Source organism: Eriocheir sinensis, chromosome 13 (genome assembly GCF_024679095.1).
Source record: "Eriocheir sinensis breed Jianghai 21 chromosome 13, ASM2467909v1, whole genome shotgun sequence".
NCBI lineage: Eukaryota > Metazoa > Arthropoda > Malacostraca > Decapoda > Varunidae > Eriocheir > Eriocheir sinensis.
Window position 1 is genome coordinate 22,251,662 of NC_066521.1, and position 21,893 is coordinate 22,273,554.

A 21,893-nucleotide genomic window follows, 5' to 3' on the forward strand; every position below is an offset into this window, starting at 1 on the left:
GCCTGGTGTTTTTGTGGTGGGGCCTGGTGTTGTTTTTTGTGGGGCCTTGTGTTTTTTTTTGTGGGGCCTGGTGTTTTTTTGTGGTTCCTTGTTTTTTTTGTGGGGCCTTGTGTTTTTTTTTTTGTGGGGCCTGGTGTTTTTGTGGTGGGGCCTGGTGTTTTTTTTGTGGGGCCTGGTGTTTTTGTGTGATGGGGCCTGGTGTTTTTTTTTGTTGCCTGGTGTTTTTTTTTTGGTGGGACCTGGTGTTTTTTTTTTGGTGGGGCCTGGTTTTTTTTTGTGGGACCTGGTGTTTTTGTGGTGGGGCCTGGTGTTTTTTTTTCTGGTGGGACCTGGTGTTTTTTTTGTGGGGCCTTGTGTTTTTTTTGGTGGGGCCTGGTGTTTTTTTTTTGGTGGGACCTGGTGTTTTTTTGTGGGGCCTTGTGCTTTTTTTGGTGAGGCCTGGTGTTTTTGTGGTGGGGCCTGGTGTTTTTGTGGTGGGGCCTGGTGTTTTTTTTTTTGTGGGGCCTGGTGTTTTTTTTTGGTGGGGCTTTGTGCTTTTTTGGTGGGGCCTGGTGTTTTTTTTTGGTGGGGCCTGGTGGGTTTTTCTGGTGGGCCCTGGTGTTTTTTTGTGGGGCCTGGTGTTTTTTTGGTGGGGCCTGGTGTTTTTTTGGTGGGGCCTGGTGTTTTTTTGGTGGGGCCTGGTGTTTTTTTGGTGGGGCGTGGTGTTTTTTTGGTGGGGCCTGGTGTTTTTTTTTGGTGGGGCCTGGTGTGTTTTTTGTGGGGCCTGGTGTGTTTTTTGTAGGACCTGGTGTTTTTTTTTTTGTGGGACCTGTTTTTTTTTTTTTTTTTTTTTTTGCGGGGCCGGGTGTTTTTTTTTGGTGGGGCCTGGTGTTTTTTTTTTGGTGGGGCCTGGTGTGTTTTTTTTGGTGGGGCCTGGTGTTTTTTTTTTGGCGGGGCCTGGTGTGGTTAATGTTTATAATGATGCCATCTTAGTTTGCACATTCTACCTCCCCGCAGCTCATTTTTTTATCCTTATATAGAGAGAATCTGGAGTCTGGGTTGATAGGTGGGTTTTAGGACATGTGGGTGGTCTTTGGCCATGCGCCGATGACTTATGGTGGTGGTACGTGATAGTGATGGTGGTACATGATAGTGGTGATGGTGGTGGTGGTGGTGGTACGTGATAGTGGTGGTGGTGGTGGTGGTGGTACGTGGTGGTGGTGGTGGTGGTACGTGATAGTGGTGTTGGTGGTGGTACGTGATAGTGGTGGTGGTGGTACGTGATAGTGGTGGTACGTGGTGGTGGTGGTACGTGATAGCGGTGGTGGTGGTGGTGGTACATGATAGTGTTGGTGGTGGTACGTGATAGTGGTGGTGGTACGTGATAGGGGTGGTGGTGGTGGTACGTGATAGTGGGGGTACGTGGTGGTGGTGGTACGTGATGGTGGTGGTACGTGATAGTGGTGGTGGTGGTACGTGATAGTGGTGGTGGTGGTGGTGGTACCTGATGGTGGTACGTGATAGTGGTGGTGGTGGTGGTACGTGATAGTGGGGGTACGTGGTGGTGGTGGTACGTGATGGTGGTGGTGGTGGTGGTGGTACGTGATGGTGGTGGTGGTGGTGGTGGTGGTACGTGATAGTGGTGGTGGTGGTGGTACGTGATAGTGGTGGTGGTGGTGGTACGTGATGGTGGTGGTGGTGCCCTTGCCTTGCCTTGCCTTTCCCTTGCACTCAAAAATTTTCTTGGCATGTTGCTGGGAAAAAAAGATCTGAATATGTAGTGAAAGTTGAGTGAAAAGTGTAATGGTGGAAAATAGCAAAAGCGCATAGGCAGGCAAATTAGGGAAAGAAAAGGACAGATAACCTAAATTCAGGATGAATGCTTAAGCCTTCCCTTGCCTTGATTTGCCCTTGCCTTGACTTAATTGCCTTGCCTTGCCTTGCCCAGCCCTTGCCTTGCCTTGCCCTTCCCTTGCCCTGTCCTGCCTTGGCTGCCAGCCCTGTGCGTCTCGCCTTCTTGGCTGGCTGGCCTTGTGCGTTCCCTGACCTTGCCTTCTTGGCTGGCCAGCCCTGTGCGTCTCGTCTTCTTGGCTGGCCATATATAGCCCTGTGCGTTGGTCTCCCTTGCCTTGTCCTTCCCTTGCCCTGACCTTCCCTTGTCCTGCCCTTCCCTTCCCTTGCCCAGCCCTTCCCTTGCCCAGCCCTTCCCTTGCCCTGCCCTTCCCTTGCCCTGTCCTGCCTTGGCTGCCAGCCCTGTGCGTCTCGTCTTCTTGGCTGGCTGGCCTTGTGCGTTCCCTGACCTTGCCTTCTTGGCTGGCCAGCCCTGTGCGTCTCGTCTTCTTGGCTGGCCATATATAGCCCTGTGCGTTGGTCTCCCTTGCCTTGTCCTTCCCTTGCCCTGACCTTCCCTTGCCCTGACCTTCCCTTGCCCTGACCTTCCCTTGCCTTGCCCTGCCCTTCCCTTGCCTTCCCTTGCCTTGCCTTGCCCTTTATTCACTTGTAATACTGAGCACTTCATCCTGAACTTTGGTTTTCTGTCCATTTCTTTCCCTGATTTGCCTACCTAAGCGCTTTTGCTATTTTCCATTATTACATTTTTCACTCAACTTTCACTACATGCTCAGATCTTTTTTTTGCAGCAACATGCCAAAAAAATTTTTGTGAGGTATTAATTTCACTGCTTCCTCTTTACATCCTTATGGTCCTAACACGGTACTTATTCCTCCGTCTTCCTCCTCCACTCTGCTATGCCACTCCTCTTCCCCAATGATCTCCACCACAGATGCTAATAGCCTTTGCCTCTCCTCTTCATACCTGTCACAGGCCACTATCAGGTGCTCTTTTTGTTTCTTTTTCCCCTATACAAACGCTGCAGTTTTTGTCCTTCTCATCTCTGCTTCTCTCCTTTACTTGTTGTTCCAGTCCTTGCCTTGAACAGCAGCTTATTCCCCCAGTCTCCCTGGTACCAATTCCCTGGCCTCTGGGTTATACGTCTTACGACAAGTTACCAAAAGTATGACTAAACTATACATAAGAAGAATGGAGTGGAAAGGTTCTGACGTATATGTATATATCTAAGTGTTGTAAGGAATATTTTTAAAACTTAAAGTACCAGGTTATATTTTCATGCATGTACGTACTACGCGATATGTTTACGCATCTATGAAGTCTCGGGTTATATATTTGTAAGTGTGCACTGCTGCTCCGGCTATCGCAACCCTTACTTCTGCTACCCATGTACTGCCCAGACCTTTAATATACCCCAACTTCAGCATCTCCATTTAAGAGAAGCACTGGGGGGCAGCATGGGCCAGGCAAAAGTCGTAGGAACTGGCACGCGCTATAGATAAAATCTGCTTTGTGTTGTTGCTCCTCGTACTGTGGCAATGACACACGGTACCAAACACCCCGTTATACAGTGTCTGCAGTAAGGGTTATACGTGATGATTTCTATACGCAAGTAAATATACGTAACGAAAAAAGGTTGATTAAAATGCTTTGTTTCCTTAGGGATGATTCTTGATGACGTATGATTGTAGGTCTGCAGGAAGGGTTATACGTGATGATTTCTATACATAAACCAATATACATAACAGGAAAATGAAGAATGAGATGTTTGTATAAGGTCAAAAGGGCTGATTCTCGATGATGTGTGTCTGTGTTGCATTCTCCCATATATACACTTTGGGCTATACGCACTGAAATTTATACACGAGCAATTATACTTATATATTTGTAAGTATATGTACGATGCGACATTTTAAGCGTACGTTACTGGGTTATATTTGTAAGTATATGTATGAAGCGATATATTTACGTATGTTTAGGTGGTATAGTTTAAGCAAAAGGTACTGGGTTTATATTTCTAAGTGTGTGTACTAAACTATATATTTACATGTCTACCAGTGGGAGTGGGATATATTTTAAGTACGTGCTATGGGAAAATACACATGGGGAGCGTATTAATCTGGCATAATGGTAGTATCGTAACAGCTTTGGTGCTGCTGCGATTGGCTATCAACAACATCTATGGCTTTTGAATGCCAAACCTAACTTCCTCTTCGACTATTCACATTAACCTTTTTGCTGCTGCTGCTGCTATTAACAACTATATATGGTTTCTGCATGACAATATTTGCTGCTACGGCTATTTACAATTTCTACGGATTTTGGGTATTGCAACAAACCCATACACTGTTGATCGAAACAACCCCGCAAGCTTTTGTTACAACACCGCGCACTTTCGTTACAACCACGTATGCTTTCAAAACAATTCTCTACCCTTTTGTTACAACCCCATGTGCTTTTATAACAACGTGCACTCTTTCGTAACAATTAATTTCCTGACCAAATAAAAGAGGATTAGGCCTACGGGGGACACCTCTTGAAAAAAAAAACGCACCAAGACTTTTACCTCAAATCAAGGTGGTGTGGAAATAAAGTCAACACACGAACACACACACAGTACCATACACCCTGTTATACAGTGTCTCCGCCATACGAAGACACAATACGGTTGAGAGGGCTGATCCTTGATGATGTATGGTTGAATGTCTGCAGTGAGGGTTATACGTGATTTCTAAACGCAAGTAAATATACGTAACGAAAAATGGTTTATTAAAATGCCTTCTGTTTCCTTAGGGATGATTCTTGATGACATATGATTGTATGTCTGCAGGAAGGGTTATACGTGATGATTTCTATACACAAAGTAATATATATTACAGGAAAATGAATAAGGTTAGTATATAAGGTCGAAAGGGCTGGTTCTCTGCGATGCATGTCTGTATTGCATTCTTTTATACACCCCATGCTTGCAGGAAGGGCTATACGTACTGAAATTTATACACAAGTAATTATACGCAGCAGGAAATGAAGAATGGAATGTTTGTATAAGGTCAAAAGGGCTGGTTCTTGATGATGTCTGTGTTGCATTCTTTCATACTCCATGCTTGCAGGAAGGGTTATACCTTATACCTACTGAAATTTATGCAAAAGCAATTATACGCAACAGGAAAATGATAAATGAGATGGTTGTATAAGGTCAAAAGGGCTGAATCTCGATGATGTGTCTGATGTGTCTGTGTTGCATTCGTTCATACACTCCATGCTTGCAGGAAAGTAGCGTGTCCAGCTACTTTCTCGTGAACGCAGTCCTTGCCCCATTACTTTTCAACACTTATATGAATTGCTTATTAGGCAGAGTTGTGGATCAGTAGGCCTAATTGTGGAGCATCTGTTTGCAGTATCACACTTCTGTGGAGTCACTGGAGGTCTAGGTACGTGATGGCTCTCAAGGCACTGCACGAGGAGGCGAAACTCTTGAGAAGGGGCTCCTGGGCCAAGATCAAGATACAGGTGAGGAGGCTTACTGGATGAAACTAAAGTCTGTTCATTCTTATGATGAGGACATTGTGGTCTTGGAAAGGTTCACATACCTTGGTAGAACAGTGCAGAACTACGGCAGGTCTCGTCAAATCTTACGACGGATTCTTTGCCACGCATTGCCTCGCTCAGCACGGGTGTATGGCGTTATCGATAGTTAACTGTGCATAAGGACAAAGATCCAAATCTCTTAGTTACATGTGTCCATCCATGTCTTACTGTATGGCTGTGAGACATGGGCATTGAATAGTGACTTGAAGAGGCGGACTGATATGCTTTTGATAACAAGTGCCTATTCAGAAGCATGGGATATCGCTTGAATGACAATGTGTCGAAGCGGTGATAACTCCGTAAAACTGATTCGAAGCTTATTACCTGCATACTCCGTGAACACCACCTCCGGCTTTACGGGCATGTAGCACCCTACCCAGAACTCGACACTGCTAAGGGGACGTCCACAGAGTTCGTGGATTGAGCAAGTCGATAGATTCTGCCCTGCATGGAGACCTATCCGGAAGAACTCCCGGTTTGGACAGCGGGACATGGGAGACAACTGCACTGAGACGTGATATAAATATATAATTCTTTGTGTAGGTAATAGGGGGCATTGACTTGTAGAGAACCTGTACTAGGGAACACTGACTATCGACTGACTATTGATATATATTGGCTATTTACTGTTGACTACTATTGTTCTATTTCTTTGTGTACTACTAGGGAGCACCGATAACATGACAATTGACTGACTATTAAACTGACTATTGGCTATGTACTACTAGGGAGCACCGATAACATGATAACACTGACTTTTGACTATTAATCGACTGACTATTGACTACTATTGGTTATTCTTGACTACTGTTGTTATATTCCTCTGTGTATTAATAGGGAGCATTGACCGATAACATGATCAGCAAGGAACACTGACCATAGACTATTAACTGACTATTGACTACTAGATTGGCTATTAATTGGTTGACTATTGACTATTGTTATTCGTATGTGTAATAGGGTAGTTGCAGTAACAGTATAGTAGAAGCAGTAGCCTATAAAAAATAGTAGTAGTAGTAGTAGTAGTAGTAGTAGTAGTAGTAATAATATAGTAGTAGTAGTAGTAGTAATAATATAGTAGTAGTAGTAGTATAAAAAATAGTAGTAGGTAGAAAAATAGAAGAGAGAGAGAGAGAGAGAGAGAGAGAGAGAGAGACCACCTCGATCCCATAGGCCCTTCTAAAAGAGGATCCAGCACCCTCGGCTTCCATACAAGAGGATCCAGCACCATCAATTCCGAACTCAAGGGGATCCAGCACTCTCATATCCACTGATCTCTCATATAATAATAGAGATCACTGCCCAGCTTCCACACAAGAGGATCCAACACCTTCGACTCCCCTCCCAGCAGTGCCAAGGGGATCCAGCCCCCTCGGCGCCTGTAGGTGTTGTTGTTTACAGGTGTCGGTGATGGCGTCTGGGCCTGCCTGTGTGCCTGGCCTCGGGCGGCGGGCGTGAGGCTCGGGCCCGGCATGAGGAGATGGAGGGCATTGAGTACAGCACCCAGGCCTTCGAGGAGCTGTATGAGGTGTACGAGGACATCGGCAGGTGAGGAACGCGGCTGACTCATGCCATTAACCTGTTGCCCCTTCCTCTCATCAACGGTAGACGTCCCAGTTTTCAGTGTAAATTTATCAAGAAACTGGAAATACTGATCAAACTGGGAGAGGTTACTGGTTTGCGGTGACAGATGATAATTGCAGCAGCGATTGGGTACTATCTTGAGGTCGATGGGTTGTGAAAAGGGGAATGAAAGTAAGGTAATTTCTTTTCATGCCAAATCCGCGCCCATAGGCAGAATTTGGTGTTGCTACGATGGGTTTAAGTGCCTTAAATTTCACTCACAAACCCTCAGCCCTTAGCATATTAATGTTATAGATGAACACACTTTTAGACAATAAGTCATAATACTGTGCATGTCAAGAAAGGAGTACTACAGATGGGTTGGCATTTCTCAAGCACTAACAATACAAGTAATGGCCTTTGAGGTGAGACTTGGTAGCATCTAAGAATACCAGCCACATCTCTAAGCCTCCTAGGAAATAAAAAAAATCTCTTTGGAAGACAAGGGAAACAAAAAATCACACCATTAACACCCTTTCTTCCCAACAGTGGACAGTTTGCAGTTGTGCGCCGGTGTGTGGAGAAGGCAACCCGCAGTGAATATGCTGCGAAGTACATCCGCAAGCGCCGGGTGGCCTCCTCCCGCCGGGGGCTGCCGCTGGAGGTCATTGCAAGGGAGGTGCGGGTCCTTCAGAGGCTCGACAACCACCAGAATATCATCTCCCTCCACCAAGTGTTCGACAACGCCCAGCATGTGATCCTCGTCCTTGAGCTGTGAGTGTCCCGAGAATCCTCTCTTCCATACCCTGTAGGACTTGCTTTCCTCCTTGCTGTTGATGCTGCTGCCCTATTAATGACCTGCACACCTCGTCTCACAATTTTAACTTTAATCAGCGTATTTTTAGGTTCTTTTAACGAACATTACTTAAGGGTTATGAAGGAAAGCATTGTGATGACTAGTAAAGGAGAAATTGCCATTGTGAAGTAGTTTAGTAGTACGAGAAACAGTGCTAAGTTGACTTATTAGAAGCAGTAGTTACCGGGCTTTTTTGTTTTCATTTATTTTTGCCCTTGACCTGCTTCCTTTACTCTTTTTCATTTATAGTCCATCTACTTTTCATAGAGTTTGACTTGTGGTGATCCTCCTTCATTTTGCTTGATCCAGTGCTAATCCTTCCCTTCCTTCCTTTCTTTACTGTTATAAAATAATAAATGAACAAATTAATTTAAGGGTGCGCGGGGGGGAGCTGTTCGAGCGCATCAGTGAGCGCGAGCGGCTCTCTGAGGAGGAGGCATCAGCTTTCCTCCACCAGATCCTGCAGGGAGTGAGCCACATGCACTCCAAGGGCATCGCTCACCTCGACCTTAAGGTAAGAGAACCACTGTGTCTGGCTGTCATCTGCTTAACCTTTCTCTGACCATATGACCCAAGTTTCGTACGTTGGTGTGTGTATGAGTAGTATTTACTGAGTTGTATTTGCCTAGTTGTATTTATCTAGTTGTAATGTTCAGTACAGGAGCTGAGCTACACTTGTTTGGTCCTGTCTCCATATCTATGTTTGTCCAGTCTTCCCTCAAATTTTTGCACACTGCCTCCACCACTTCTAATTCATTCCCAGTATTTACATTTCTATGGAGAAAACTACTTTTTTGTGTCATTAAAACATGTTCCTTTTCTCATTTTTTTCTTGTGACCTCTTAGCTCTCTGTCTTCATTTCCAAACCAAACATACTCTAATCAGGACCTTTTGTTGCAGCCGGAGAATGTTCTACTGCTAAGCAAGAATCGGCAGAACATCAAACTCATCGACTTCGGCCTGTCACGGGAGATCACGCAAACTGAGGAAGTGAGGGATTTGATGGGTAAGTGGGCCCTCCGCACCTCCCTTCCCTTCCTCTTACATGCTCTTCCTTCCCTCCCTTCTTTCTTTTCATATATTCCACTCTCCTTTGCTCAGGTACAATTCTGTTTCAAAGGGTCATTTTTTTGGCATTGCTTACTTTTGCTTCTTGGATTCTGAAGTATTTACCTTTATATTCTTGTCTTTTGTTGCCTCCTTTTCCTTCTCCTTCTCCTTCCCCTCCTCCTCCTCTTTTCCTTTCTCTGTCATGTATTACTCACCTTATCTACCTCGTTCTGTTTTCACCTCCTCCCTTTCCTCTCCCTCCTTCCCTTCTTCCTCCATTTCCTTCCTCTGTCTTGATTTCCTTCCCTCCTCCCCATCCTCCCTCTTATTTTACCCCCTCCTCCTCCTCCTCCTCCTCTTGGTTTAGCTCCTCCCTTAGGCCAGCATGGTACACTCAGAGAACACAGCACAGCCTTGCAAGGAACCAAGCTGCATGCTGCCCACTGTAACCCCACCAGCAATGCCTTGGTCGTAGTTTCATCATGGTGGCGAGGAAGGAAGGAACAGAGGCACTGCAGTCCAAACATGTTAGTCACTGCTGCATGAGGACTGCGTGTCTTTGCTTCTCCTTCCTCAGTTTGTTGATTGTGATGTATCAAGATGCCTCTTCACCCGAAATTCACCTCTCTTTTGGCCACTCTTCGCTACTCTCTTTCATAGGAGCAGTGCTTAGTGGATTGTTTTGTTTTTCATATGTTTTTGCCCTTGAGCTGCTTCCTTGAACTTTAAAAAAAAGAGGCCACACTTAGCTCTCGTATCTGGTTTGTCAAGATGTAAAGTGCGAAAAGAAATTAGATACGATTTCAAATGTTCTTCTTTTGCATTTACAGTCCATCTTCTCCCATTCTTGGGGTTGGAATTGTAATAATCCTCCTTCATTTTGCTTGGTCTAATCTCCAAATGACTCGGTCCAGATTCCAAATGCTGTAAAAGTATTAAAAAGATTCTAAAATGGGTGAAAATTTGTCTTCATTGGCCTGATTCTATACATCAAGTAAGAGGAATATCTGGCATGTGTGTGTGTGTGAGTGTGTGTGTGTGTGTGTGTGTGTGTGTGTGTGTACCAGGCATCCCATAGTTGAAACTATCCAAGAATGCAAATATAATATCCTTTCCCTGTCTCTGTCGACCTGGCCCTGTAGCAGCATATAAACTTCCCTCTTCCCTTACTGTGTCCTTCCACCTCTAAACTAGTCTCATCTCCCTTCTATAAATAAGTGAAAGAGTTTGTTGTTTAAAGTGACCACTAAATACATGATAACATTGCTCTGAGGCATGTTAGTTTGATTTGTGACTTGTGTTATTTTGCTTTCCATTAATCATTTTAGCCCATATAAAGAAACATCTAAAGCCTGTTGATTTTGTTTGGTTCATGTAATTTATGTTTAGAAATCTTAAATAGCCGGTCTGTGTTAAAAAGTAAAAGAATGCTGTGATTGCTCCTGTGTCAACAACTTGCAGGGAACCACCACAGCAGGTCAGGTTAGTGTGTGGCCTGCTGGATGCCAAGGCAGCTGTGGTCTGTGCCGGCAACTCTGACAGAAAACGAAGCTCACAGCACGGCAACAGCTTAATCATTACGCTTTTTAGGCTGCATTGTGACGCGTTTCATTGACATTTTTTTACGCAAGGGGAACACATGCATTATAACACATTTGCTTGATATATTTTATTCACTTTAAGTATGCAAGGGAGAAGCATGCCTTGTGACACGTTTCCTTGATATAATTTCATCCGCAGAGTAAGAAGATGCATCCTGACACATTCCCTTGATATATTTTCATTCACACGGGGATAACATTCACTATAACATGTTTCCTCAGTATATTTTCATCCGTAGGGGAAGCACATTCATCATAGCACATTCCCTTAACATATTCTCATCTGTAAGGGGTAAAGAACTCCAATCAAATGTACTCTTTATCACCAAAGCATTATAACCGATTGATAACCCTCCCTCTTTAAAAAAAACAGTGACACAGACCCAGTTATAGTCAGAATATGCTTGAGTGACGAGAGGAGGACCACAGAGCTGACCAATAAGCTATTACCACGGAGCTGAATGACAGAGTTGTATAAGGGAATCTAAGCTATTACCATGGAGCTGAATGACAGTTGTATAAGGGAAACAAAGCTATTACCACGGAGCTGAATGACAGAGTTGTATAAGCGAAACAAGGCTATTGCCACAGAGCCGAGTGACAGAGTTGCCGGGACAGACTGCAGTGTTGTTATGCTATCCTGACGCAGTGCCATCGTTCACCCCATTGCCCTCACTGTCTCACCCTCTGTTTTGCACTGCCCCATCCACACCCCATGCAGGGACGGCAGAGTTCGTGGCCCCGGAGATTGTCAACTATGAGCCGCTGTGCCTTGCTACTGATATGTGGGCCATTGGGGTCATTACATATATCTTGTAAGTGGGGTGAAAGCACAGTGTTGAGTCTTGCATTGGGTGGCGGGATACTCTCTGTGGTGGGTGTAAGTTTGTCCAGCTGACCCATTGCAAGTTTGTTTTTTGTGTAGTTTTAAGTTTAAGAGTGTGTGTGTGTGTGTGTGTGTGTTTGTGCTGAGTGAGTAAGTGCTTTAAACTTTACACTGAAATTTTATTTATTATGCTATATTTAAACGTAGTTATTATTATATACCATTTTCATTGAGATTTTTCATTTTAGAGTAGGTAAGATAATGTTACTACGATGTTTGGAAGCCAATAATTTTATGATATCCATATTTCAAATCTGATTGTTTCTTATTCAAGGTAAAAATATGAAAGATGGTTATTTCATTATTGCTGGAGTCTAAAGTATTTTCTTTTAGTTATATTGGTGTCACTAACTCCCTGGTGTCCCCTTGTTGTTTATTATCTAGTAGGTATAGATTTATTTCTCATCATTTCCCTTACATGAAGACTGTAATTCACTATCTAACAATTTGGATAGTGACAGGCACATTATTATGGTTAGTAGACAGCTCCATCTCTGCTTGTTTGGGTTGAGAGAGACCACACAGGCTTAACAAAATCTTCAAATTGGAGGAACAGTTAGGAAGGAATTCATACTCATCATACATCATCCACCAGTGAGTAGTTCAGAAGTAGAATTCCTGTAACACATAAGTCCCTGAATACCGAGGCCCAGGTATTGATGCTTCTGGTGGTGGGTGTTCCCTTGTGTCTTGGCAGGCTGTCCGGTGCATCGCCCTTCCTCGGGGACACGCAGCAGGAGACCTTCAACAACGTGACAGCGGTGGACTACTCCTTCGACGAGGAGTACTTTGGTAACACCTCGGACCTTGCCAAGAACTTCATTACCAGCCTCTTGATGAAGGATGCGAGGTAGGTGGAGAATGGTAGAGTTGGTGGGGATGTGAGGTGGGTAGAGGCAGGTGCAGGGAGGTACAGTTGGTGGAGGAAGGTGCAGAAAGGTACAGTTGGGGAAGGATGTGAGGCAGGTACAGGCAGAAGCAGAAAGGAACAATTGGGGAAGGATGGGAGGTGGGTACAGGGAGGTGCAAGGAGGAACAGTTAATGGAGGAGGGTTCAGAAAGGCACACTTGAGAAAGAATGGGAGTTGGATAGAGCTAGGTCCAGGGAAAGAAAGATGCAGTTGAAGGATGCAAGGTAGGTTAAGGTAGGTGCAGAAAGGTACAGTTGGTGAAGGATGTGAGGTAGCTACAGGCAGATAAGGAAAGGTACAGTTGGTGGGGAGAGATCATAGGAAAATGTGAGGTTAAACAGATGATGATGAGGATGTACTGTGGAACGAATGGTCTATACAAGCTTGTGAACCTACACTCATTAGCACCTCTCTTTTACCTCCTGCCTCTCTCTTACCCCCAGGAAGCGCATGACAGCCGACCAGTCCCTGAACCACCCCTGGATCAGCCCCCAGTCCAGGCAGCAGGAGGAGGAGCGACGCCATGCACAAACCAACATAGACAACTTCAAGTCATACCAAGCCAGGCGTCGATGGAAGGTGAGGGAAGCAACGTGATGGAAAGGAGAGTTTTGAGAATACGCCAATAGCTTTATGATTATCTCTTACAGTAATAGAGAGCAACAGTGTGTAGGAAACTGAAGAAAAGGAGAGTTTGAGAATATGTGGATAGTTTTTATGATTTATCTCTTGCAGTAACAGAATGCAACATGTGGAAACTGAAGGAAAGAAGTGTTTGAGAATATGTTACTAGTTTTTATGATTAGTACTTGCAGTAATAGAAAGCAACATGTGGGAAGCAAGGAGAGAAGAGTTTGATAATATGTGAATAGTGTTTGGTGAAGATAGGTTTTATTAATGCGCTGATATCTCGTCTCGTACTTGATCAGGTGCTGTGCTGTTGTCATATATGTATTTTACTAACCTTCAAACCTCCTGGAAATTAATTGGAAAGAGTGTATAGATCAAAACAACTGTGAAAATAGCCATGAAATGTGTGTGGAAACTATGAGTGGCAAAGTCCATAGGTGGGCTAGGTTAGGCATGCTAGGTTAGGTTAGGGTAGGTCAGGTTAGGGTAGGATAGGTCAGGTTAGGTTAGGTATAGGTCAGGTATGTTAGGTTAGGTAAGTTTGGTTTGGTTAGGGTAGGTCAGGTCAGGTTAGGTATAGGTTATGTCAGGTTAGGGTAGGTCAGGTCAGGTTAGGTTAGGTATAGGTTATGTTATGTTATGTCAGGATAGGTCAGGCTAGGTTAGGTGAAGTACAAGGATAGCAACACTTGACTAACCTCCATTCATGCCTCCCCCCCTCTCCCCCAGCACTCGGTCAAGGTGGTAACGCTGTGCAACCGGCTGTCCAGGAGTGCCAAACTAAGGAGCCAGAGTGCCGAGCTGCTGGACACACGCTCCAGTGCCATAACGCTACAGGAAGACCAGGTGAGTGTGTGTGTGTGTGTGTGTGTGTGTGTGTGTGTGTGTGTGTGTGTGAAGTTGTTTTTGTTGTTAAAGATTTGTTTGGTTATTTTTTTTATTACTAGTTATCATTTTTATTACTGTCACCATTATTTTGTTGTCATATTTTTACTTATTTATCTTTTGTAGCTACAGAAAGATCATTATTACCATCTCTATCACTTATTCATACGTCTATAGTTTTTTGTGGTATTTATTTGGTTTTCATTTATGTTACCCATTGCAAAAATAAATTCCTTACAAAATGTTCTTCTAATACCCTTTTCTGGGGTTGAATTCTTTTAAAATGTCCATGGATCCCTTTTTTGTGGTATTTATTTAGTTTCCATTTATTTATCCCTTGCAAAAATATATCCCTCACAAAATGTTCCTGTGATACTTTTTTCTGGGGTTGGATTCTTTAAAAATGTCCTTCAATCCCTCTCACCTTGTCCTTATCTCATGCTCTAGTGGTCTCAAAAAGGGTTGAGTCAGCATGGAGGTATTTCTTTTCTCCTTTATTTTTTTTGTGTGTGTAGGAAGTGTGGTTGTGTAAGTGTGACAGACAGACAGACACATAGACAGACACTTATTATTTTGCATATTTTCTCTCTCTCTCTCTCTCTCTCTCTCTCCCCTCCTTCTTCTTCTTCTTCTTCTTCTTTTTCTTTTTCTTCTCTCTCTCCTCCTTTTTCTTCTTCTTCTTCTCCTTCTTTCATTTAGGTGATGGAAAAACTTTTGTATATAGGCCATCTCAATTTTCTTTCTTTCTCTCCCTTTCTTTTTTCTTTCTTTCTTTCTTTCTTCTTTTTTTCTTCAGCCAAAAAGCGAACCGGATTTCTGTGTGATTACTTTTTATTTTTTTATTTTCATTTTTTGACGCGTTCTGTTCGCCAAAGTTAGATTTGCGTATAATGAACTTGTGCTAGACTGAAACACCCTCATCTCCTCCCTTCCCCTTCCCCTCTCTCCTCTCTATTTCCTCCTCTTCCTTTCTCCTCCTCCTCCTCTTCTTGTTTGTATGATCCTCCTCCTCTCGTTTTCCTCTCCTTTCCCTCTACCCTCTCTTTCTCTTTCCTAATCTTCCTTTCTCCTCTTGTTCTCCTTACGATCCTCCTCCTTTCCTTTTTTTTCTTCTCTTTTCCTTCCCTCTATCCACTCTCCTTTCTATTTTCTCCTCCTTCCTTTCTCCTGTTACTCCTCCTTCTCTTCTTGTTCTTACGATCCTCCTTCTCTCGTTCTACCTCTAATCCTTCTCCTCCTCATTTTATCAACCTGTTTCTTTTATACTTTCTCCTTTTTCCTCCTCCTTCTATTTTTCTTGTTCTCAGTCTGTTGATCTTATATTCTTTCCTCCTCCTCCTCCTCTTCCTCCTCCTAATTCCCTTCTTCCTCTTCATCTCTGCTCCTCTAATCCTCCTTCTCCTCCTCCCCCTTCTTGCTCACATCTTTTCCTCCTCCTCCTCCTCCTCCTCCTCCTCCTCGTCATCTCTCTCTTCTTCTAATCCTCCTTCCCCTTCTCCTCTTGCTCCTATGTTTTCCTCCTCCTCCACCTCCTCCTCCTCCTCCTCCTCCTTTTTAAGCCCCATCTCCCCCTTCATCTCAATTACTCTGTTATTTCACACAAGACTGATAGGGGAGTATGCTGTGGCGGTGTTGGTAATAGTGGTGATGGTGGTGGTGATGGGAGAGGAGGAGGTTGATGATGGTAGTGGTGGTTGATGATGGCGATGGTGTAAGATGATGGGAGGAGGAGGAGGAGGAGGGGGAGAGGACGAGGGAGAAGATGGTGGTAATGGAAATGAAAGAAAGGAGGAAGGAAGGAAGGATGAAAGAAAGGAAGGAAGGAAGAAAGAGAGAAAGGAAGGGAGGGGGATTAAGGGAAGGGAAGGAAAAGATTATGATGGAGGAATATAAACCAAAGTAAGAAAGGGGAAGGAAGGGGAGGGAGGAGGTGATGGGAAGGAAGGAAGGTAAGGGAGGGAGGGAAGAGAGAGAGAGAGATGGTTGAAGGAGGCGATGGGAAGGAAAGCCAGAGAGAGAAAGAAAAGAAAAGGAAAGGAACTGATAGATTGGGAGTTAGGAGAAAGAGAAGAAAGGGGGAGAGGTGAAGGTGATGGAGGGAAGGGAAGAGAGAGAAAGAAAGGGAAGGGAAGAGGAAAGGAAGGAAAGAAAAAAGGGAAACAAGGAAAAGAGGGGAAGGGGGAGGAATGCATGGAAGAGAAATGAAGGGAGGGGAAAACAGAGAGAGGAAAGAAGGATGGAAAATAAGGGAAAGGAAGGGGTAGGAGGGGAGGGATGGGAAGGAAGGGAAGGGGAGATAAGAGAAGGGGAGGAAACTGAGTGGGAGGGGCGTAGGCGGCGGCGGTGGTGATGGTGGTGGTTACGGATGGGAAGGTCAGCGCGAGAGAGAGAGAGAGAGAGAGATTTAGTTTGCTTCTGGAGTTCTCTCGCATAACACACTCGTTCCTATAGCAGAGAGAGAAAGTGAGAGAGAGAGGGAGAGGAGATAAAAGAGAGAGATAGAGATGGATTTGGACACCTCAATCATTCTACAGTGCGAAGTATGTATGTTTGTTTGTTTATGTGTGTGTGTGTGTGTGTGTGTGTGTGTGTGTGTGTTTAGTAATTTTCTGCGTAGATTTGTATATTTCTTTTAATTTTTTGTTCTTTATTCGTCTTTTTCTGTCTGTCTGTCTTTCTGTCTGTCTGTCTGTTTGTATGTTTGTTTGTGCATCGTTTGTGTCTGTGTTTGTTAGTGTGTTGGTGTGTCTGTCTATATATATCTGTCTGTCTGTCTCTGTACCGTAATAGATCACATACATACATACATACATGCATACATACATATATACATACATAAACATACGTACACACACCGTTGGATGCTCACAATAGTCTTTACGCATCAATACATCAACACACACACACACACACACACACACACACACACACACACACACACACACACACACACACACTCACGTTAGTTGCTACATTTTTTTTCTCACAAGACAGACCTTGAGAGAGAGAGAGAGAGAGAGAGAGAGAGAGAGAGAGAGAGAGAGAGAGAGAGAGAGAGAGAGAGAGAGAGAGAGAGAGAGAGAGAGAGGAGGTAAATGAAGGGAAGGAAGGGTGGTGGAGGAGGAGAAAGGAAGAATGGAGGAAGGAAAGGAAGAAAGGGTGAAGGGAGAGAAGGAAGGGGAAGGAGGAAGAGTGAAAGGGAAAGGAAGAGAAAGAAAGGTGGAGGAGGAGAGGAGGAAGAGGGGGAAGAATGGAGGAAAGGGAGAAGAGAAAGTAAATGGGAAGAAAATGTAGATTGAAGGGGATCATACCGGTCTAAATCACCTCCCCTTTCCTCCCCTCTCCCTCCCCCTCCTTACCTGTCACCCCCTTCTCCCCTCCCCACATCCCCCCTTCCTCACCCTCTTACCTGTCATCCCCTTTCCCACATCCCTCCCTCTCACTTGTCCTCGTTAATTAAGTGTCTTGCAGGTGTTAATTGGGTCTTTAAATCACCTCCCCTTTCCTCCCCTTTCCCTTCCCCTCCTTACCTGTGTCACCCCCTCTACCCCTCCCTCTCCCCCCATTCCTTCCCCCCAGGTAATGCGTCTCACCTGCCCTTGTTAATTAAGTGTCTTACAGGTGTTAATTGGTTCTTGTTTTCCTTCATTCCGGTCTAAATCACCTTCCCTTTCTTCCCCTCTCCCTCCCCCTCCTTACCTGTGTCACCCCCTCTCCCCCTCCCTCCAGGTAATGCGGCTCACCAGTCCTCGGTAATTAAGTGTCTTGCAGGTGTTAATTGGTTCTTGTTTTCCTTCATTCCGATCTAAATCACCTTCCCTTTCTTCCCCTCTCCCTCCCCCTCCTTACCTGTGTCACCCCCTCTCCCCCTCCCTCCAGGTAATGCGTCTCACCTGTCCTCGTTAATTAAGTGTCTTGCAGGTGTTAATTGGCTCTTGTTTCCCTTCTTTTCCAGGTGAGTTGCGGGTTTCTGATCGGGGTGAGTGTTGCTGTTGTTGTTGGTTTTGTTGTTTATGTTTTTTTTTTTTGTCTTTAACTTTATTATTCTTTGTGATCTTTTGTTTCTCTTTTTTTCGCTGTTTTTTTTATTTCCTTCTTTTCATATTAATATTCTTTTCTTCCTTACCACCTAGGCCTACTTCTCCTCCTCCTCCTCCTCCTCCTCCTCCTCCTCCTCCTCCTCCTCCACGTTACTACAATATTTTTCCATTTTATTCTATTTTATTTTATCTGACCTTCGAGTTTCCTCTTTTTTTCCCCTCACTGTATTATTGTTATTATTATTATTATTATTATTATTATTATTATTATTATTATTATTATTGTGTGGTCTGCGTGTCAAGAGTTTATTTCCTCTTTCTCATTCATATTATTATCCATTATATCATTGTTAACACACACACACACACACACACACACACACACACACACACGCACACCGTTTGTTTTGAAATCGCGGTGCTTTGAGGTTGACCACAATCTACGTACAATCTCTCTCTCTCTCTCTCTCTCTCTCTCTCTCTCTCTCTCGCGCGCGCGCGCGCGCTCTCGCTCGCTCGCTCGCTCTCTCTTAAAGGGAAAATTTACTTAGGTTAGGGGCATATGTGTCTCTCTCTCTCTCTCTCTCTCTCTCTCTCTCTCTCTCTCTCTCTCTCTCTCTCTCTCTCTCTCTCTCTTAAAAAGGGTTCTAATGAGAGAGAGAGAGAGAGAGAATTGGATGGTAGCATTTGGCAATTTTCTCTCCCTCCCTCTCTCTCTCCATCTCGTAATAGCCAAGTCTCTCTCTCTCTCTCTCTCTCTCTCTCTCTCTCTCTCTCTCTCTCTCTCTCTCTCTCTCTCTCTCTCTCTCTCATATGCAATTTTTTTCCTTCCCTCTCTGTGTCAGTAATTTCGTCTCTCTTATTGTCTTATATTGCAACAGTGATAAATCTTCTAAGTTTTTTTTTATTCTTTTTTTCTCAAGACTTCATAATATTTATCTCTATGCTACACAATGGGCCGAGAGAAAGTAGTAGTAGTAGTAGTAGTAGTAGTAGTAGTAGTAGTAGTAGTAGTAGTAGTAGTAGTGGTAGTAGTGGTGGTAGTGGTGGTTATCTTTTTATTTTTTATTATTATTTTTTTTAGCTCCTGCTTAATTACTGTACATGCCTCTCTTACCCTCCCCCCTTCCCCCTCTTTCTCTCTATCTTCCTCACCTTTAACTCTCTCTCTCTCTCTCTCTCTCTCTCTCTCTCTCTCTCTCTCTCTCTCTCTCTCTCTCTCTCTCTTCCTTTCCTTTTCTTTCCTTTTTTTCGTTCTCTTCCTTCACATTTCTTCTTCATTCCTGTAATTTTTCTTCTTATTCTCTATCCTTTACTTTCCATCCTTCTTTATTTCTTTATTTTCTTTGCAATTTTTTCCATTGTCTTTCCTCTCCTTTTACTTTCTATTCCCTTCCTTTCCTTTCCCCCTTTTTTTGTGTGTGTTCCTTTCCTTTCTTGTTTTTATTTCTGTCCTTTTCCTTGCTCTTCTAATCCTCTTCCTCCTCCTCCTCCTCCTCCTCCTCCTCTTCCTCCTCTTGTCTGGTCACTCGGTCAACGTATAAATTTTTCTCTTTGCTCTCAATGGAGGGAAGAGTCTCTCTCTCTCTCTCTCTCTCTCTCTCTCTCTCTCTCTCTCTCTCTCTCTCTCTCTCTCTCTCAAAGGAAGAGTAACTATACCCGGGAAACGAAAATTTATAATCTCATCAAAAAAAAAAAGAAAAAAAGAAAAAGGAAAAGAAAAACAAACACGCTCGGCTTTTCTGCTGCAACAACTCCGCTTTCCGTGTGTGTGTGTGTGTGTGTGTGTGTGTGTGTGTGTGTGTGTCATTCCTTCAAGGTCTGCTTATATATTGGAGTCGTGATGATAAACTATTTGGAGGAAGAGGAAGAGGAGGTGGAAGAAGAAGAAGAAGAAGAAGAAGAAGAAGAAGAAGAAGAAGAAGAAGACGAATAATAATAATAATAATAATAATAATAATAATAATAATAATAATGATAATAATAATAATAATAATAATAATAATAATAAGAGATCGAGTAGGAAGAAGAGGTGTTATAATTACAGAATCCTCCTGGAGAGAGATTGGAACCTACAAACTGATCACTGGAAATACTAACACCACAACCTCTATGAAAGCCTTACCAAATGTGGGTGTGTAAGGTTCGAAATGTTTGAGGATGTAGGCCTAACACGTTCATGGTGCAGAAGGCTTGTCAAACTACCACTAGGCTCATAAAACTACCCATGGAAATACACCACCACAACCTCTATGAAAGTCTTACGAAATGTGGGTGTGTAAGATTCGAAATGTTTGAAGATATGGGTCTTACACTGACGGTCATGGTGCAGAAGCCTTGTCAAACTATCACTAGGCTCATAAAACTTCCCATGGAAATACACCACCACAATCTCTCTATATATGAAAGCCTTACCAAATGTGTGTGTAAACCCCGAAATGCTTGATAATATAGACCTGACACTCACGATCATGATACAGAAGCCTTATCAAACAACTCCTAGTCTCATAAAACTACCCATGGAAATACACCACCACAACCTCTATGGAAGTCTTGCTAAATGTGGATGTGTGTAAGATACGATGTGATATGTGTAAGATACGTTTAAGCATATGCACCTAAGTCAGTCTCCGTGGTGGTAGGTTGGGCACGTTATATCTACTGCGCCACGGCTGTCTCCTCTCTCGTGGGTCTCCCTTAAGTTTTGGTTCAAGCACATCAACTTTGGTTTTCCTCTCGTCCCTCTCACCCTCTCTCCCTCTCGACAGCACTTCCATGTCCTCTCCCACTCTTTCCTTGTACCCTCCCTTTCCTTCATCCCTCGTGACGTGTGGGCGAAAAAAGGGAAAAGATTGAAGAAGCTAAGTAATGAATTGAAAAAAAAAGCAAAAAATGAAGGAAGAAGAGGAGGAGGAGGAGGAGGAGGAAGAGGAGGAGGAGGAGGAGGAGGCTGATTGTAGAGGTCTCACGGACTTAGCAATCTTATGTCCATATCCTCAAACATTCGGGACTAAAACACACCCATATTTGATAAGGCTTTCGTAGAGGAGGTTGAGGGTATTTCCATGGGTAGTTTTATGAGCTTAGTAGTAGTTAGACAAGGCTTTTGCACCATGAACGTGAATGTCAGGCCCATATCCTCAAACATACGGGGCTCACACACCCACATTTGATAAGGCTTTCGTAGAGGAGGTTGTGGGTAGGTCCATGGGTAGTTTTATGAGCCTATTGATAGTTTGACAAGGCTTTTCCACCATGAATGTGAAAAAAATAGTCATAAGAACGCGACTCATCTCCTGTGTGGTCTTTGGATATATTTGTTTTGAGAACCGAAAGCGCCTGAGAATAAGTATATACAACCCATACCGATAGAGGAGCAACAAATAGCACGCCGGGAAGGAGAACGCATGTGTGAAAAATCGGTTAAGCGCAGGAAAGAGGAAACGTCGAGGGAGGAAAAAAAAAAAGGAAAAGAGAAAAATAATAATAGAAAACAAAACCGTCGGGCGAACAATGCGATTTTTTTTTGTCTTGCATTCGTGTGTGTGTTATTTTTATTTTTTGTTTGTTTGTTTCTTTGTTGTTGAATTCGCCTGCGACGCAATACACGGTGAGAATGACAACAACAACAACAACAACGTATATGATAATGATGATAATAATAATAATAATAAGATAAAGAAGAACTAGAATCAAAACAAGAACAAGTCCAAGAAGGAGAACAAGAGCAAGAACAAACAAAAACAACAACAACAAGAGAAGGAAGAATACGAAGAACAATCCAGAATGAGTTAGAAAAAAATGAAACAAAAAAAAACACTGATATTTTTTAAAGGGTTAAGAAACGAACGATGTATTTTGAATTTCTTTTGTCTTAGGTCAACTGATGAAGGGGAGGAGGAGGAGGAGGAGGAGAGAAGGAGGAGGAGGAGAGAAGCGGAGAGGTGATGGAGGTGATATATTGAGTACCGGGAAGAAGAGAGAAGAGGTGGTGGAGGAGGAGGAGGAAGAGGAAGAAGAGGAGGAGGAGGAGGTTACTGTGGTATTGTGTATTG

At 43.6% G+C, this 21,893-nt stretch overlaps 1 protein-coding gene across 6 annotated transcripts in view; it reads left to right on the forward strand.

Moving 5' to 3' along the window:
- Positions 1-6,777: 6,777 nt before the first annotated feature.
- LOC126998201 (death-associated protein kinase 1-like) overlaps positions 6,778-21,893 on the forward strand; it is a 44,727-nt gene continuing 29,611 nt past the window's right edge. For 5 of the 6 annotated variants that reach the window (XR_007752681.1, XR_007752683.1, XR_007752684.1 and 2 more), the window contains exons 1-8: positions 6,778-6,963; positions 7,528-7,752; positions 8,210-8,348; positions 8,736-8,841; positions 11,208-11,301; positions 12,070-12,222; positions 12,727-12,862; positions 13,643-13,759. Coding sequence is in view for 2 of the 6 variants with exons in the window: in XM_050859656.1 (XP_050715613.1) it covers positions 6,896-6,963; positions 7,528-7,752; positions 8,210-8,348; positions 8,736-8,841; positions 11,208-11,301; positions 12,070-12,222; positions 12,727-12,862; positions 13,643-13,759 (1,038 nt within the window). In the remaining 4 variants the exon portion in view is untranslated. The remainder of the gene's footprint in view (positions 6,964-7,527; positions 7,753-8,209; positions 8,349-8,735; positions 8,842-11,207; positions 11,302-12,069; positions 12,223-12,726; positions 12,863-13,642; positions 13,760-21,893) is intronic. The other variant, XM_050859657.1, reaches the window with a different exon arrangement.